This window comes from Alexandromys fortis, unplaced genomic scaffold (genome assembly GCF_014885135.2).
Source record: "Alexandromys fortis isolate MF-2015 unplaced genomic scaffold, M_Fortis_MF-2015_v1.1 scaffold_5, whole genome shotgun sequence".
NCBI lineage: Eukaryota > Metazoa > Chordata > Mammalia > Rodentia > Cricetidae > Alexandromys > Alexandromys fortis.
The window spans coordinates 26271239-26291001 of record NW_026067924.1 but is presented as its reverse complement, the minus strand read 5'-3'; the positions used below and the strand labels follow the sequence as shown (position 1 = coordinate 26291001).

Below are 19763 nucleotides of genomic sequence, written 5' to 3'. Positions count from 1 at the left end.
AACACACTGAACCTGATAGAAGAGAAAGTGGGAAGTACCCTACAACAGATGGGCACAGGAGATCGCTTCTTAAGTATAACCCCAGCAGCACAGACACTAAGGGCAACATTGAATAAATGGGACCTACTAAAGCTGAGAAGCTTCTGTAAAGCAAAGGACAATGTCTTACCTCTCTTAAGATTAGATGCGGATGGGGTGGAAGGGTGTGTGGAGGGATGGGAGGTGGGGAGGGAGTGGGAGTTTGAATTGGTATTTTTTTTAAAACAAAATCTAATAAAATTTAAAAAAAAAAAGCACTACCATGAAAAAAATATACAGTTTTAATGGGCTGTCAAATCCTTACCCAGTATTAATGTAAAGGTCTAGAGTAGAGGTTTGTTTGATTCCATCAGTTCTTGTAAACTGAAGTAATGATTAAAGGGTGTGGTTAGAACAGTATGAATTCTAGGGCTGGGGGTGTAGAGCACTAGCTTAGTTTAGCGTGTAAAAAAACCCTGTGTTCCATCCCTAGCACTTTATAAACTGGAGGTAGTGGTACATGTAATAATCCTAACACTTGGGAGGAGGAATTGGGAAGACCGGAAAATCAGCTACATAACAAGTTTGATCAGCCTGGGCTCCATAGGAATCATCCTGAGAGGAAGGCAGAAATGAATGAAATCAAAACATGGATTCTAGACTAATCACTACGCAGTGAATAGGTGGGTATCAAGATTCCCACAAATAGTGGACAAAGAAAAGGACATCTCAGTGGACTTATGATTGATCAGCAGCAGGGGAAAATCAAAGACAATGTTTGTTTGACTGGGGTGTTTTGCTAGCTTGATCCCTGGTGTGCACTGTGTGAGTAGAATGAGAAGTTCTGTATATATGTGTATATGTGTGGTGTGGGTATTCTGCATTGTGCACATAAACTCAAGGGTATTGTGTGTTGAAATTGTAAGAGCTTCTAGGAAGTATGTTATCAATGAGTTGCATATGTATGCCCATGATTGTAAAGAAGGTATTATAAGCAAGTGAGCACTTAAATGTGTGTAAAGGTATGTTATGTGGTTCTCATTGATATATTGAGAATACTGTGTGTTATATGAAAACAGGTATTCCATGTATTGTGTGCACATACTAATATGAATTTGTACTTCTGCGGTTTATGTGCCAGTATTTCTGCATACTTTTCCAAGTGTATTTCAGGATTCCTTGGGAAGATTTGGGGTATGTTACCTTGACCACAAGACGTTGGTCTGTGGTCTACTTGTTGTGGCCTGTGGTTCTAGCAGATGGGAGCTGGGGCATCAATATTGCACGTGCTTCTTTGCTGAACAATGACCTCTGACAAATGACTGTCCTAAGAATTGTACACAGGCAGTCACACTGCTCTGTATTTTATACCATTCTTAACTTGATTCCTGTGACCTATTGTCTAGAGTGACTGACAGATGCTTTGAGATTAGAAGAGATTGTTTTTCATCTTAATTATTAGCTTCTTTTCCTCCTTTATTTCAGTACTGGTTCTCTTCAGACAGGGAAAGTCTTTAACTCAATGTTTGACTGAACTTGATGCTAGAATGTGATCACAGGATTGTGATGTTATGTGATTTCTCTGATTAACCAACACTTGAAAATATACTCTGAAGTATACTTGAAAATCAGATAGCTGTCCCCATGGAGAAAACTAAAGGAAAATTGCCTTTTGTAGAATCTCATTCGTGGGTATTTTGATAAGAATTTCCGTTTTCCTTCCCTGAGGTGAGCCCCGGTCTTCCAGGGAACTTGCTTCCAAACCCTTTCCTTGGTGCTTCATGAAAGCTGTATTGTTCACATTTCTCATCCTCTTCAAATGTCCCTTGTCCTAAGCATGAATGGAAGAGGAGGTCACTGCTGCTGGAAACATGCAGCCCAGTGACACGGCTGAGCTCCTTCTAAACAGACCTTAGCCTTTCTAAATGTGGAGCCCTTTCCCACTCTCCAGCTGGCCCACCTCTCCTATAAATCAGTCATATAAATCTTTTCTAAATGAAAAGTTATTAGTAACAGCCACTAGCCTGTGTAACACAGAGAATGTAATTGAGGCCCTGGATGGACTTACCATGTTCTAGTTCATTTGCCCCACCCAGTAGCCTGGCAGTGTCGGTAAGTGTTCTCATGGTGAGGAAGTCAATGCAGAGCTCAGGTCTTCCCTGGGTCTCAACTCAAGAGTTCAGAGTCACTGTGCAGAGCATTAGCATTGGAGTGATGGCAGATCACCTTGTTGGTAGTTGTGGGATTCCTCCATTTGTTCAGGAAATTATTGCCTTTTGAGGTGTGTTCCATTGCCTCTTCTGTTTTTTTTTTTTTTTGTATGTTTGTTTGTTTTTCCCTCCTGTGGCCTTTGCTACATCTTTATTAGTGTGTAGGGATAAAAGTATTCTGTATACTGTATCTTGGAGGGATGTGATGATAAAGCAAATACAGAGAAAATGTCTTGTGATCTGATGTCGCCCTAACCACAACTTAGCTCGCAGCTCTTTCTTTTCCCAGGTGCAGGTCCAAATTATGGTCCTGTTCAAGTATTTGCAAGCACTCACTTTCCTTTGTTTTGTGTGAATGGAGATTGTCAAAAAGTCTGGCATGGTGACACGTTTATATTAACAGCCCTGAGACCTGAGAAGGCAGAGACAGTAGATCTCTGGCTCTTTCTGGCCAGATAGCCTATCCTATGTAGCAAACTCCAGGTTAATGAAATTCTGTGACTCAAAAAAAAAAAAAAAAAAAGTTGTTGACCTCTGACTTCCTTTCCTTCCCCTCTGCACACACACACACATGCCATTCATACATATATAGAAGCACACACACATAAAATTGCCTTGTAGGTAAGTGAACAACATCTAGTCTTTGATTAACTGGTAAGGAAGAAAAATGTGTGGTGAAGATCCCAAAGCCTGAACGGTAGAACCTTGGAAGTATAATGAGCCACCTCTAGTCATGGTCAGCCAAGGTCTTCTCAACTGTTCTCCAAAGTTACCATTAACAGTGCGTTAGGCTGAAAACTTCTCCCTTCTGGAAAGGATTTGCACTGTTTCTTCAGTTAGGCACTCTTAGTTTTGCAGGCTACCTGTGGCTACGAAGCCCACAGACATTGCTTTCCTCGGCATGTTGTCTGAACCCAAGCAGAACTGTACTAACTATAGGCCTAAAATTCATGGCCTGGGCACCTAGCATTTGCTGCTCTTCCTTCCCCTTTAAGTGCAGAGGCATTTTTCCAGTTGTTTTTCAGGTGGGGCAAATTTGACTCCATCTCCTGTCTCTGGTCACTACAGATGTGTTCATGCCATTTGTCCTTGCCAGGGTATTATTGATTCTGCTATCAGTAGCCCTCTCTGGAACTTCCACCTTTGTTATGGGGTAATAATAAAAATTAACTTATTTGATGGCCTACCAAGCCCATGTAGTAAAGGTGGCCAAAGATAATGATGTGGTCCAAAAAGCCCACTGAATTGTATGTATTTCCACTTACAGAGTTCGGTTGGTAGAAAGGGGATCTCCTCACAGCTTACCTCTGATGGAGTCTGGAAAAGTAAGTATTGGAAGTGTTAAAATCTTATCCCAGTATAAAGGTGAGTAAGAATGAGTGGGGTTTAAAGTGTCAAGAAATATATTCTCTGAAACCATGTGTTACCCCGGGAAAAAAAAGCTTTCTTGAAGATAATGTTTCAGGGTGGTTTGGCTATGTGTGCAAAAAGTCCATAACCATGTCTGAACATTGTTATTTTTTAAATAACAAACCTATGCTGCATTCAAGCCACTAGAAGCCCGAGTGCTACCTATCTCTCTATGGTCTGTGTCCTAAGGAGATACCTAAGTTCTAATATGACTGTTATAGTTCAGTTATCTGGCCCATGTTCTCAGTCCCAGTCCTAGCTTTTAGGAGGAGAAAAGACTTTCAGAACATTGAGAAGGTTCTTACACTGTCTTATACTTAAATACCATTAGCTACTATTTAGTCACCTGTTCATACCTAATGGAACCAAAGGTTGTGAAGTATTCTATTGATTCTTAATATCCTAGTGGTCTAGCTAAAATCAGCATATCACACTAGAAGAAAAGTATGTGAATAATGCTTCCCAGTGGTCACCTTTTAGTTTAGTTTCTGTCACAGTTAGTCAGAGAACTAAAACTATGTTTAAACTTGCATGAACGTTTCCTTTTTTGCCCTAAATAGCAATCCTTTCTCCATTTGACATAGTTCTTTTGTTAAGTTTATTTATATATGTATATGTGGTATACATGCCCATGTTCACACACATATGCAAAGACCATGATATTGGGTGCCTTCCTCTGTCACTCACTCTCTGCCGTATTGCCTTCAGGCAGGGTCTTTATTGAAGTAGAAGTTCGTCGTGTTTTTGGTTAGATTGATTAAAAAGAGAGCTGGGATCCACCCATCTGTAATCCCCAATGCTGGCATTACAGGCATGCACAGCCATGCATAGTTTTTTATGTGGATGTTGGAGATTTAAACTCTTTTCCTCATGCTTGCAAGGCAAGTGCCACACTTCTAAAAGAGCTTATGTTGCGGTAGGACTTTTAGAATACATATGTCCATTTCTGCAAGTCCTATCCCTTAATGAAGTGGCGCTCAGGGTAGGAAGGTAGTAACCACCATCCCAACACAATCTGTGGGACTGTCAGGTACAGAAACCAGGGTCATCACCCTTCAGGTACAACCTGACTGCTATAAGATGTCATGAGTTTCTACCACAGAGTATCTTGCTTTAACTTAACATTCTATAGAATGTTAAATTTTCTGAACCAAGGCAGGTCATATTTGAAATTTTAGAGTAGACCTTTGAGCCCTTTTCTATGTGATACAGTAGAATGTTGCAAGGTTCAGTGAATGTTGAAAGGAAGGACTTAGTGTCATTGTCTATAATAAAAGTTGTTTGCCAATAGGAGTGAGTCCCTCGCGGAGGCTCAAAATGCAAATATAGTAGAGAAGAGTGGATAACAGGACAGATGTAGTCAGAAGCTACCAGGTGGGGCTAGGAGTTCACTAAACTTTTACTTCTATCCACTACAAAAACATCCTCTACTGAATCAGTTACCAAGGATCATTTGGAGATTGGTTACTTTTAGTCCACACACATCCCTACAAATTGGCCTCTGCAATCCCCTGAATTCCAGTTGACTCTGGTCTGCCTGCTTCCTTAACCCCCATATACCAGGTTGTTAAATCAATATATGCAAATTCCTATTTTGTACATCAGATCATGTGGAATATTTCATCATTTATCCTAGATTTTGTTTCATAATTCCTTTGTAAATAATCAGATCTGAGCATTTATCAGCTTTGAAATATGGTTGAAAATCAGGTTTCATATTTTAAAGTCCTTCTGCCCAGACTGTAGAGTCATAGAGCATTGACAGCAAGAACATCTTTTGATAATGGCACATGCTTTAACTTCATGCCACAATGCTCTCTAATGGTCTTTGGAAAGAAAATGGCCACTTGACATTTAAGCAAGGTTGTCATGGGAACGTGTATGATACCTGCTTGCCTTTTTAACCACAGTCAAAAATTGTCTCCTCTCTTCTCTCAAACAGATACTTCCTGGAGTCCGGATCATTATTGCCAATCCAGAAACTAAAGGCCCACTGGGAGACTCACACCTTGGAGAGGTAAGTTATGGAAAGTCTTCTGGGAAATGTTTCCTCCCACATCAAACCTCTGAGCCCGTTTGTGCTTTTACACTTACTGTCATCCACAGCTCATGCTACTCACATGAGGCAAGTCATGGTAGCAGGCTTCAGTCATTCCTGCAAGGCTCAGTATTATAGAGTGGCATTCACCTAAGGACATAGAAGACACTGTCATCGGAGAATTTCAAAAGCACAGCAAATTTGACCTCTGCGGACTTACTCTGGAGAATGTTCTCATGAGCCTTCTCTATTTCTAAGATCTCCTTCATCAGGAAATTATTGAAACCTTCAGAGTAAACAGATCTACACCTAGCATGACGTCCACACAACTCAAAAGTCCACAGAATAGAAAAGTAGTAGTTAGATAGGTGTTTTAGACAGTGGTACTTTATACTGCTTGTGATGAAATCCCACCCACTGTGGTTCCCTGCCATTTGGTCCCCACCATGCCGTGGCAAGGTATGGCTGGAAAGAAATCTCCATCATGCTTCCTAGCCTCTAAATTTTCTCCACTGACATCAGCTGGGCCTTGAGACTACTCATTTGGTGAGGTCAATTATCACACCTTGTCCTTTCTCTTATTCTCTCCACTGATAAGATTGCTTTGAGAAAGTAGGGTTCCTGAGAAAATGGCAAGGCCCAAGTCTCAGACTCTATATAGAGCCATATCACCTTTCCTCAAGTTATCCTGCCTATGCCTTGGCCGTCCACCTGAGAATGTCTTTGTGTGACCATATGTGCATCCTTTACCCTACATGTCACCATCAATAGGACAGGATCAGCCTACCCAGGAACACTTTCCCACAGAGCATGTAGGTAGACACATGACTCATGATCAAGTCCTGACCATTCTACATTCCTTTCTTATCTGGCTACTTTGTGACCCTGAGTTTGAATCTTGTGATCATGTAAAATTATCTGCACTAGGTTAATCAAGTGTTGCACTCAGTGTTCTGTCCCCTTCCAAGGTAACCAGGCAAGAAGTTGATTTTTTTTTCGTATTTACTCCATTTTGATCAAAACATAATTGGCAAATAAAGTGCATAAGTCAAGTTGTACACAAAAACATTTGTGTTGCAGTAGTGGTTGTATGTACTGAAAATGACTTACATTCAAGGTACTTGGATCACCTATCACCTCAGAAAATTGCCTTTTTTCTATGTGTGGTGAAAATATTTAAGTTCTGTTGCCAAATTTCAAGCTGAAGAAAACATAGTCTCTGTGTTGTATGTTGGCTCCCAGAAGTCCTTCATCATCTAATGAAGGCTGTTACCCTTCAGCCAACATTTCCCCATCACTGTTCACCCTCAGGAACCAGGAACAACTATTTGGCTGCTTTCAGTGAGTACAACCTTTCAGAGTCCACATATAGGTGAGATTCAGTGGTATATGTTTTACTCTGACTTCTCCCACTCCTGTTGTTAGAAATGACAGGTTTCCATTTTCCCCTTTTAAGACTGAAGTTTATGACTTTGTCTTTATTAGTTACTTGTCTTGTTGCTGTGACAAAAGCAAAATAAGCCAGTGTTTATCTTTCCCAGGGTATGGTCCATCATGGCAGGGAAGTCTTAATGTCATGAGCTCAAGACAGTTGATGACATTTTATCTACAGTCAAGGAACATAGACAGATGAATGTTGGTGTTCAGCTAGCTTTCTCCTTCTTATGTAGTCTAGAACAGCCTAATGACTAGAACTGCTCACATTCAGGGTGTTTCTTCCCACCTCAGTTGGCCTAATCAAGATAGTCCCTCACAAATGTGCCCAGAGCCTTGTCTCCAAAGTGATTCTAGATCCTCTCACATTGACAAACAATATAATCTGTCACAATTGTCTTAGGAAGGAAATATTTCATGTTGGACACAGTAAATAGATGCCTGTACCTCATCTTATGTTGTTCTTCTATCTATATGTTATTTTTTGATTACTTCAGCAGGTGTTTAGTAAATGTCTTCTAGGATCCAGACACTATTCTAGGATCCAAGACTATTTCAGGGGTCTTAGGATACAATGGTAAACAGTACAGATGAGGTTCTCTTCTCAGGGTACTCAACCATATTTCAGTGTTAATAGAATAACAAAATATCCAATCTCTGACTGCCTGTGCTGCAAACAGTATAATCCAAAAGCCCTCCTCATGGATCCAGCCCTGCATGCCAACATCACTGAGTGCACTGTACAGATGCTTTGGAACTGTGTTGGCTACGCTGTTTTCCTGGGCCTTTTATGTGGTTCCACATCATCTTTAGCCATTGCTTTGAATCTATGTCAACCTCTACTTAACTGTGCTACCACAGACCCCACATTCACCTGTCTTTCTGTTGACTTTGCCCTTCCATTGTATTTTGTGTTATTTTATTATGATCTGCTTCAAAAGATGTGCTGACCAAATGAAAGGGAAAAAGCAGTCTTAATGCTTTGAGCATTTTCCAAGTGCTCTTAGAAAACTACAAGCAAACTCATACAACTGTATTCACTTTCAAATCTTTCAGTAGTCTACTTTAAGGAAATTTTCAGCAGGAGAATAACTTAGTTAGTTGGTTGCTTGACTGTAACATATTTCACATGGTACTTTTATTATAGAGAACTTTCTGGGTGTACTTCTGGCCTTCTACCCCCATCCCCACCTGAGCAAACCACCATTGTCTTGTACTCAGACTGTGGACCCAAGGAAACCTTGGCTATTTTTGAAAATAACTTGTTGAGTTGGTGAGACAGTTAGCTCTTCTTCTCTGGAGAAGGTGTGTGCACAGAGTGGCTCATGCACAATGGTGTTTCTCTCTGTTCATAGATCTGGGTCCACAGTGCCCACAATGCCAGTGGCTATTTTACCATTTATGGAGATGAGTCTCTCCAGTCTGATCATTTCAACTCCCGATTGAGTTTTGGAGATACCCAGACAATCTGGGCCCGAACAGGCTACCTGGGCTTCCTGAGGAGAACTGAGCTCACGGATGCAAATGGAGGTGAGTCCAAGCTGGAAGATGACACACATTGTACAGAAGTTGAATTTGACTAACTGAAAATGGCCTTCAGGTTTGAGAGCCACACCAGGACCTCTGCTTGCTACTACTGACCTGAAAGTGCCTAATCTGGAAAGAGAAATAAGTAGAGGCTGGGTAGATAGTACAATTGGTAAAGTATATTTACCATGAAAATATAAGACCTGAGTTTAATCCCTAGAACTCAAGTAATGTGTGTCTTATAATCTTAGGGCTACAAAGTTAGTTTTCTGGGGCCATAGTAGCCAGTCCAACTTAGACAAAAGTTCAGTGAGAGACCCTGTCTCAACAAACAAGGTGATTAGCAACCAGGGAGAATATCTGAAACTGATTTCTATCTTCCACACCTTTGTACACATATATTAGTGTGCACACACCTGTACAAATGCATACACATGAAGATGTGCACACAGGCAATAAGTTTTAATTGAAGTAGACAGAGCTGTGCATACCCTTCCTTTGTCTTTCTGAGAACCCAGAACAAAGGTAAAGCTAAACACAAGCTCAATGTTCCCTATGATGAAGTGTGCTGAGTGTCCTCTTAAGTTCCAAGGGCTGTATGCTGTCCCTACCAGGACCTCTCCTATAACATTTGGACAGGAGTAGTCCTGAGGCGTTGGGCCCTGATGGCTAGCAACTGGGTCTTCCTGTTCCCTTTGTTGCTTGCTTTCTATGACTCCATAAGGAGAGCCACATGGGTATTCCATGAAGCCAAGATACCAAAGCACACTCATGTGCCTAGGGGTTGGCTCAGTGGCAGAGTACATGCCTGAGACTCACATGTCACTAGGAATACTGAGAAGGATACCTGGAGCTTGCCAGCAAGCCAAGCTAGCTGAATTACTGAGCTCCAGGTACTTGGGAGTTCCTATCTCATAAAATGATGTGAGCATAATAGAGGAAAACACCTAACTTTGACCCATGGACTCCCTGTGCATACATACGTACAAATGTCTAAGAAGAAAAAGCAGGCTGGGTGGTGGTCGTGTACACCTTTAATCCCAGCACTTGGGAGGCAGAGGCAGGCGGATCTCTGTGAGTTCGAGGCCAGCCTGATCTAGAAGAGCTAGTTCCAGGACAGGAACCAAAAAGCTACGGAGAAACCCTGTCTCAAAAAAAAAAAAAAAAATGAGAACCTGGTGTTCGAGCATCCAGCCTCTGGGAAATGAAGAAAGAATGCCCTAGTCTGAGGCAGCTGATACATCCCAGGAGAAAGAAGGCAACCATCCCTAAATCTGGATCCTCTTTCTTGCTTTTCTGTGTCATTATGAAGAGCAGGTTCTTAAAAACAAAACAAGCAAACAAACAAACAAACAAAAAAAAAAACCAGAACAGTAAAGGTCTTGATTGGTACTTGGTTTCTTCTTCAACAGAGCGCCATGATGCCCTCTATGTGGTGGGGGCATTAGATGAAGCCATGGAGCTGCGGGGCATGAGGTACCATCCAATAGACATTGAGACTTCAGTCATCAGAGCCCATAAAAGTGTCACAGAATGGTAAGAGGATGGGAAGGCATTGTCTGTTCTGAAGTCAGGATCCTAGTTATTGGTCACAGAATATGGAAGAGTTTCCTTAAAACAAGGCACTGGGAAGAATGGAGTGTCTCTTCAAGGCAAGCCTTACTCAAGGCTAAGGACAATACAGGAAAGAGCCTACTTTGTTAGGACATCCCAGGTACCTGGAAGCCAGAGAGTTTTAGCCTGAACCCGAGTTGTTATTGTCTGTAATTATGTAGACGTTGACATTTGTTTTGCTCCTCTGTATCATGTTTTCACAAATCAAAACAACAACAAAACAAACAAGACACTCCTTCAACTGACACTTGCTAGTAAGATGTATTGTACTTCTGTGGGAAAAGAAAATGTGAGGAAAGGCTTTGTTTTGGCCTGGTCTCAGTAGATGTGTGTGCCAGATAAGAACTGCTTCAAATAAATCAAAGCCCAAGCCACAAGGTTCTGCATACAGGAGCCCTGCACACAATGACCCAAGGGTGGTGGCAGGAGTGGGAGGCGGGGAATATGAGTTCTTATTCTTCCCAGAGGCATGTGTTTATCTACTGCCCAAGCCCTTCCAATGATACTTTGTAAAGTGTCATTGCCAAATAGTAGAACCTCCACCCATAAGCTCACTTCTGCTCCCTGTGTTGGAAGAACAAGGAGGCTAGAGAAATTCATCAGTCTCTGTTAATGACAGTCACAGATTTGCTTGGCACTTTCATGCTGTGGTTAGGAACAGAAAGTAGCTCCATGCTTTTCAGTGTAGGCTTATTCATGCACTTGATAACAGACCAGGTGTTACTCACTAAGGCACTGTGCTCCCTCCTGGCAGAACCTGATGTGACCAATCTCAGTCTTAGGGTACAGCCAATAAAGGAAGCAGGTGCAAGAATAGCTTTGAGTAATTTTCAACCTTGGTTCCAAGATAGTTCATTCTTCTAATGGGTTTCTGAAAACAGACTCAAACCTAATTGTTACTTATTGGATCAGAAAAACACAGATATATTTATTTACTTTGGGGGGTGGTGGGTACTAGGCTTTAAACCAGTGTCTCCTACATGCTAGACAGGTACTTTGCCATAGTTCTGAATCTAATTGTGGAGCTCTTGGCAAAGAACCTAAGATCCTGTTTGTATATGCATGAATTATTCTATGGTCACATTGCCCTAGATTCTTACCAACACAGGCCTCCAGGGTTTGTGTTACTATGCTTGCCTGGCATTTCCAAATCCCTGGATTCTATGCTCAGCACTACAAAAACTCAAAACCAAAACAAAATAAAAAAAAAAAAGAACAAGGTCTTCAGTTGCCAGAGTTTCCTCCATAACTGGATAGACGACAGAAATGCAAAGGCAGTACAAAGTCTTGATATTCAAGACAGTGCCCCGGATGACCTCATTTTGTACCTATGTGGCTTTAAATCTCAGGTGCAGCCTCAGTTTAACTGACTTTATCATCTCCCTCAAGACATATGCTGAAGGGTCTCCCTCTGGGTTCTTATCCTAAGCATTACTGTGATTCCCTACTCAATGGCTCCTAAATGGAATGTGACCCTCAGGTGGTCAGTCAGGATTACCAATCCACCTATTCTTGTAGAAGACCCAGAGGAAAGAAACTGATGAGTCAGGGGCTTAAGTTCTGATAGACTCAGGATTTTGAACTGTTCAGTCACAGACTTCCTCCCCTGCTTCTGCTGGTCTTCTTACAGTCTTCTCCATGTGTTTTCTTCTCACCACCCCATCATGTCCTCTAGGTTGCCTGCCACTTGAGAAACCCCATGTCAAAGACAAAACCATCCCCATGTTCCCAATTCAAGCCAACCAAATCTATTTCTCACCAGGGAACTTGCTGTGTTAACACAGCCCCTGAGAAAGCTATGCTGATTGGCAGGTATTTAATTCCCATCCCACTCTGCTTGGCAAACCTTGGAGTGACAGCTGAGCTGTCTCTCTGGGTGACTGAACTGTGCCTAGTACTTCAGGACAATGGCATATATTTCAGATGCCATTATACCATTTGACCCAAAGTGTCTGGGAGATATATGTGATCACTGATATCATAGATAGAACAATGTATCTGGGAGGCCATGGAAACCAATATTTCAATGTCACAGGGCTCAAATTAAGGGAATGAAATGTCAGCACTTCTTGGAAATCATTTCAAAACTGTTTTCTGGGGGTGTGCAGGTGTCTCAAAGCAACACCCTGCTTAATGCTTTCTTCAGTTCTCTGTTAGCATAATACATGCGCATTGATGATACTGAATCAAATTTGCACTGTTTTCTAATAGACTTAATCTCGTGCTTGTAGGAAAAATAGTGCCTCAAAGGTACATCCCATCTCAAGCTAGGATAGAGATTGTTAGGCAGGGGAGAGCCTATGTGACCCTTCTGGTTTGTCCATATAGTTCCTTCAGCATTTTCATTCCTATAGCCATGCAGACCTGTGCCAGAGCTTGTACATACCAGTCCTAAAAGCCAATGTCACAGGGTAATGGAGTTTAAAATGGTAAAGCAATGGGCTCATTCTTTCAGTAATTAGGTAGACAAAGTACTCAGGGGCCCTTCCACCAAATAAGTACCTGCTACATGAATTAGTTGCTGCTGTGTTACTGTCATCTCCAAACTCAGTACTCTGAGACATAACTACTAATCATGCTCACATAGCTATGGGTAACCAGTCAACTAAGGTCACCTTAGCATCTGTTCTGCTGGAAATAGGCCCAGTGGCTCTGCCCTACATGTGTCTTATCCTTTGAAGCCAGCTCAGGCACATCTCTAGCCTGGCAAGTGCACTGCTACATTAGAACAAGCAAAAACAGCCCAGCACTTCTAAACCCTCTGCTGGTATCACTTTGCTCACACACATTGACTAGGTTTCATATTGAGCCCAAAGGCTGCAAAGTTTGAGCACTGGGCTAAGGGTGCTTTCTGCTAGTACACAAACCCCTGCAGCAGTAGAGCTGGGAGCCTAAAAGAGATGGTGGGAGACTGCGTTGGGAAGCTGATGAAAGTAGTGAGGGAATTGCATCTTGGGCAGCTGTAAAGCAACAGAACTGGAATCCAGACTCCCCTAAGGAGGCAGAAGTGACCCTGTACCATGGAAGCAGAATCCAGAAAACACCATATAACACATAAGAGTCACCATGAGAGAAAGAGAGGAGAAAGTTCGAAAAGGTTTGTTGTGGCTGGGAAGACCGTGTGCTGACACAGCTCAGAGGGATGCTAGTCTGAGGAGATGGGTGGGTCACTCAAGCAGATCTGAACAGAAATAGAAAGTTATCATTACATAAAAGACTTCCCCCGGTGATGGTGGTTTTCTTCTCTATCTTTTAGTGCTGTCTTTACCTGGACAAACCTGTTAGTGGTTGTGGTTGAACTTGATGGGTCAGAACAGGAAGCCTTGGACTTGGTTCCCTTGGTAACCAATGTGGTCCTGGAAGAGCATTACCTGATTGTAGGAGTGGTGGTCGTGGTGGACATCGGTGTCATCCCCATCAACTCCCGGGGAGAGAAACAACGGATGCACCTGCGAGATGGGTTCTTGGCAGACCAGCTGGATCCCATCTACGTGGCCTATAACATGTAGTCTCGTCACTTTGGCTTCCACAGACTTTTCTACGGACGTGACCATTTTTTTTCTCAGTGTCCACAGAGACATGCAGACACTTGGCCACACTTGAAGGAGGAACCTGGTGTGGTGAGGTTGGGGGAGGACTTCTAGGAGCAGTCACCTGGCAGGGAGATGAAATGTGAATTTACGCTGGATTTTGCTCAGAAGGACTTTGGATCACTGCCTTCAGTTTGCTGGAAAAGCTCATTTTAAGAACTTTCTTTTCTTTGTTTCTTTTTTTTTTTAATTATTGAATAAGAAGTGCTCTCTTCGTAAATGTGGTATTTTGTTAAGCCAAAATAGCGATTAAAAAGAATATTCTACCCTCCAAATGGGTTCTTTTAAACAATTTATGTAGTGTGACAAAGAATTGTTTTCTCTGTTTTAATGTGTCATGGAATCTTAATGACATGGATCTGTTACTAATTTAAGCCATCGATAGATCTCACCCTTCTAGGAGAGTTTACTGAGGTACGAGAACCTTCCAGGTAGCACCTTCTAATTAGATTTTAGCAGCTTTCTTTGTCAGAGACACGCTGAAGAAACAGAGGCCAGTTTATGGCCTTTGAAGTTAACATAGAACAAGAAGCGATTATAAATAAGGTATTTCGGCAACTATCTTGCAGATATCTTTGTACTAAACTAAAAAGATAAAAATAAGTTAACTTCCTCGATATGTAATTATGTACAAAATGTTTAATTTATTTTGATCTCTTTAGAAGTATAAAAGAGAAAAAAACATTCAAGAATATTAAAGTCTTGTAATGTTTGCTAATATAAAAAAAGTGTTGTATTATCTTGCGTGGATAGTATCACAACAAATATATATATATAAAATATAAATTCACTAATGAACAAAGGAGACTTTAAAGTTTAAATGCAGAAATTGTCACTTGCATGGTGCGCCCTCCACTGTATTCACACACTCTTGGCTGTTTCCGAGCAATCACAGGTCGCCAGTAACCCTGTCTTAGACCAGAGACCAGCAAGTGGAGTCACCACCGTCTCTGAGATGGTGAAGGGATTTAAAGCTAACATGCACTATTTTTTCCTTTGCTGTGAGGACAACAGTGAATGCTTTTGTGCCAGCATGTATAAATGACATTAAGGGGCTCCAGGTTGGCAAATAGCACTGTTTTCTGAGCTGCAAGAATTCGTTGCATAATGTCAATTTTATTTTATTTTAGCATTTTGTGTGTGTCACTTTTTAAGAAAAAAATTTGATGGTTGGTAAGAAAAGAATGATAGCCTGTGGTCATTTGTACCAGATATCATTCATTTGCCCCTTCCAGTGGCCACTGTGAGCAGATAAATGTCCAGAACAGCTGTGAGGGAAAAGCTATGTGTGATGTCTTCTTCAGAGTGTAGACCCAGCCAACTCTGATCCTCTACTTCTGGTAGCTTCCTAGCTTGACCCTGAGTAGCCAACTATTCCAGGAACTCAAAGTCGAGCTCTGGTTGAAGCAAGGAGTTCTGCTGGTCACATCCTTGTACTAACTGTTGGTAAACCAATCCCTAGTTATGTGTGCCTACAACTCGACCACTGTATCCTTCAGTTGATCTGACCTATCTGCACTTAACCAAGGAGGATGTATCAGCAATGCAAGGGGTTTATTTTTTAATTGCCACAGTATGCTCCTGCAGTGGTTCCCAGGACTAGAAAAGCCTGACTAAAATTGTTGCTGAGCAGAAGTGAGGTTCTTGATTGCATTATGGGCAAGTTCTTTGTCTCAGTTCCATGCAGTCAACAATAAGCCCTTTGCTAAAAGAGAGTTTTGTTTGATTTCTGAGATCTAAGACTGTTTATTTTGTTTTTAATTTAAGTGGCACATTTTTAAAAATTCGCATATGTAAAGCATTCTTACAACTCCGTGAATCATTTGATTTTTCAAATATTGTTTGCTCATTGCTATATGTTTGTACATGTTTCAAATACACATTCCTACACTCTGCAGCTTCCCAAGGGAGGGGGGAATCCCTGCCACATACATAAAAACATTTTCTTGATACATGTTATACACACCCTCAAAGAGAGAGAGAGAGAGAGAGAGAGAGAGAGAGAGAGAGAGAGAGAGAGAGAGAGAGAGAGACTCTCTCTCTCCCTCTCTTAAAGGGAACTGGGTTTGACATTTCATATAGGATACTGATAGGTAAACATCATTGCAGTGTGCAGGAAATCTTCCATCTGGCTGATGTGAGGAAGCAAAACAAATTTAGATGTCGCTCAAAACGTACTCTTAACTTTTCACCATACCAACTTCACACCCAAGGAGGGCGAAGGCTGCAGTACAGTCGCACAGGCCATTCACAGCAGGTCTCTTCTGCATCCTGTCATCTGTGACATTAGACTTTAGGTTTGAAAGAGTTGGTGGACTGGGTTGGAAGCTTCATTGTGCAAGAAAAGGGAAAGGAGATGCTTTAGTACCACCAGTTTCAGCAATAAAGGAGGATCGTTGTGTATTAGAAGTTGTACTGTAGATAAATCATTCATGAGAATGTTTTTTAAAAAAAAAATGTTTGTCTTGTGACCATGTGCTTTTGGAGTCAGCCAAAACCGTGTAATCAACTTGCACAAAAAGAGGGTACACAATGAACACTGAGACACAGACCTAATCAAACAGGAGCAGATTCCTCATGGTGCTTGTTTATTATATATATTTAACCCTGCTTGACACTTTACCCGAGGGGACGGTCCCTTTATCAGTTGAATGTTAGCAGCGTTATTTCAGAGTGTGGTGACTGGTTAGAGAGAACTCGTGTACTCAACCAATCACAGTTTCAAACAAAATTTTTATGTGCAAAGGACAGCAACCTTCTTGTATGTTCAACCACCAGTACGCTTTGTACATCTGTGATAACGCCTGTTTTATATTCAAATGAACAAATAAAAGCTTTTATTTTTGTTGCTCTGAAAATAGCAGTTTCTTAATTGGTACCCTTGAAAAAAACTGTCTGGGACAGACCACTTCCATGTGAAGAAGGCAGCGACTCCTGGGAAATGTATCTGACTCTGTTTACATGACTTGTTGCATAACTTAGTACAGATACCCCTACTCTGAACCATGTGTAAATATTGATGTGGGCATTTCTAGTAACAGCAGTTCCTATGGCAACAAATGTTTTGTGAATTTTTTTTATTCTTTTAAATATATCTGAATATATTTGTTCACATTTTGCTGCAAGTGTACAGATTATTGGTACCTCTTTGGGACAGACAGTAAGCATGTGACCTGTGTGTAAACCCTTCTATTTGCTGTGTCATAGGGGAACTTGGCATGTCTGGATAGACACTGGTTGCCTATTCTCTCTTAATTCAAACTGTCTTTGTTTAATAACCAAAGGTTCTATCTTTTGTTCAAGGTCGTAGGGGTCTTAAGAGTTTTGGCTTGGGAAAACCTTAACTAGCTACTTGCTTTTTAGCCTGATGATTATAAAAAGGTCAGCATGGGGCTAGGGAAAATGCTTAGCTGGTTAAGCAGTTGCCACACACCCTGGCAACATGAGTTTGATCCCTGGAACTCACATACAAATGGAAGGAAAGAACCAGTTCCACAAAGTTGTTCTCTAGCCTCCAGAGGCACACCATGGTACACCTTCTCTATATACATCATACACACAATAATGTTAAAGAAGGGCATGTTGACATGTGTTTTTGAGTCCAGCACTGGGAAGTAGAAGGACACCTGAGGCTCACTACACTTTGAGTCCAGGCCAAGAAGAGATCCTGTCTCACAAATTAAGATGAATGTGTCCTCAGATGGACGTCTAGCTTTCACTCAGAGGTCAGAGCTTATTCACAGGATCAGAAGATCAGAATGTAGGTGCATCTGTGCAGAGCACCAGGTTAATCTAAAGCCTTTGTGTTGAAGTTCTACTTGCCTATGTCCAGGTTGTATCAGGTATGACAAATGCTCATGCTACTTTGAGCATCAAGGTGAAAGAATCTTGCAAGAAAGGGGTACTTCTACAGAGACCCAGATTTCTCAGATGGCAACCCTGCTAATAGAAACCAGGTAACCATGAGAACTGTACCAATGGAAGCTGCTTCAGATCTAGCATATGTACTTATGTATATGTATATATGTGTGTATATATAGCATGTTTTAGTGTGGTGCCCTGCATGCTCTGTCCTCTAGGTCAAGGCTGCAGTCTTGAGCATGTTCTGTAGCACTTTGGTTACTGGCCAATTATTCCATTCCAGGAATCCCTGGTGATGTCTCAGTATGTTGAGATCCAATGGTCTATTTACATGGAAATAGTGGGGTGGAGGTCTATGGGAGAAGTTCTGGAGTACAGAGAAGCATTCCTTAGCTACCACATGGACTGTGGTATTCACGGTAGCTTGCTTCTTCTGTATATAGGCCTCTTGATTCCTGATCCATGCCATATACTAAACATTTTTTCTATCTTACGCTAGAATGTCTTGGTGGAATCCTCTGACCTTTCCCAAGGTCCTTGGGTTATATTGCAGCATCAGAACGTCTGTGGAGATGTCAGCACTCTCATTTCCTTGGAGCAAAGGTGGGTCTACTCTGGCTGCCTCACACTGGCTATTGAGCTCTCGTGTTGGTTATGTGAACAAAAACCAGGGAACATATAACCAATATGTTTTTTCTTTCAGCAAATGTTTTGGCTATCTGGCTCAATGATTGTGGGGGCTGTCATTATACTGTAATGCTGTCTCTCTGTGATGGGCAAGGCCAGCTCATCTGGCTGGACTGAGGACTTGTGTCATATCTCAACTCTGTTTCCCACAGTACACTTCATCTTGACTTTTTCCCTTGAAATAGGACTAAATGACCTTGCATCTGACCTCTGCTAGATAATGGCTAGCTCATTTTCACTCAGACTGGCTTTCCACGTAGAAGCAGTAGAGATATAAAGGGGTCAGGCTCCTCCAGCTGCCTCAGAGACCTGATGGTGATTGCCTGTGTGAAATTGCTGAGATGTTTATCCTAGAGGCAGTCTAAGAATGGAGAGGCAGGCAATCACATACCCCAGGAAGCCTGGTTACATAGCTAGGATGGGAGGAGACATAAACTCTTTCAGCTTTGCATTCCACTGTGTGTGAGAGAAATGTACCCATTCAGGTATCTCCCAAGGGGAGTCATCAAATGACCCATGGGATGGTAAAGTTGTGTAAACTGAAAGGAGGAAGGAATGAAAATGTTTGATTCAAGTTCTGCCTCATTTGGGTGTTCAGTCAACACATACTTAGACACCACACCCCACATACACTGATTGTTGCTGGAGATGTGAAGAAAGCATCCCCAGACTCAAGACCAAGCTATGAGCAATGAGGGAAGTCTCTGTTCTTCCTGTTTCCAGTCTCTGTCCTTCCACAGCTAAACAGATTATTTTCTGGGGAAGATCTCTTTGCCCACCACGTACAAGATTCCCTGAGTTCATCTAACCAAATGTATCAAAATGATGGCTTACTCTCTTTAGTTCTTTTTGAGACAGGGTTTCCCTGCATAGCCCTAGCTGTCCTGGAACTAACTATATAGACCAGGCTGGCCTCCAACTCAGAAAGATCTGCCTGCCTCTGTCTCCCTAGTGCTGGGATTAGAGGCTGTGCCACCACTGACAGCTTGTCTCACTCTCTTAACCTATTTCCTGCTACTGATGTGAAAAATTATACCACAATTTTAGTGACAAGAGGTAGAGAATAGAAGCTATAGACAGCTATAGCCAAGCCCAAGGGAAAATTTGACATTCCTGATTGTTAAACTAGAATCATGACTTAAATATCCATGGGACTCCAAGGAACCTGGGAACAAAGATGCTTCTCCTGTGACCAGGCCAGCATTTCTGTATGAAGCCTCCTCTCCTGTACTCCATCACCCCTTCCCTGTGGCCAGTATGACTTCAGTGTACCCAATATTTTCCTGACCCAGGGTTCATTATTCAAATGCTTCTGACACATCAGTGCATGTCTGTAATCCAGACACTGGAGGTAGAAGCAGGAGGAGCAGAAGT

General features: G+C 41.8%; 1 protein-coding gene across 3 annotated transcripts in view; it reads left to right on the top strand.

Moving 5' to 3' along the window:
• The window catches only part of Dip2c (disco interacting protein 2 homolog C), a 353635-nt gene extending 336708 nt beyond the window's left edge, over nucleotides 1–16927 (top strand). Inside the window, exons 34-38 of one of the 3 annotated variants that reach the window (XM_050142287.1) lie at nucleotides 3496–3553; nucleotides 5581–5655; nucleotides 8466–8640; nucleotides 10050–10173; nucleotides 13508–16927. In XM_050142287.1, coding sequence (XP_049998244.1) covers nucleotides 3496–3553; nucleotides 5581–5655; nucleotides 8466–8640; nucleotides 10050–10173; nucleotides 13508–13760 — 685 coding nt within the window. In that variant the 3' untranslated portion in view covers nucleotides 13761–16927. The remainder of the gene's footprint in view (nucleotides 1–3495; nucleotides 3554–5580; nucleotides 5656–8465; nucleotides 8641–10049; nucleotides 10174–13507) is intronic. The other 2 variants (XM_050142289.1, XM_050142290.1) reach the window with 2 other exon arrangements.
• The last annotated feature ends 2836 nt before the right edge of the window (nucleotides 16928–19763 follow it).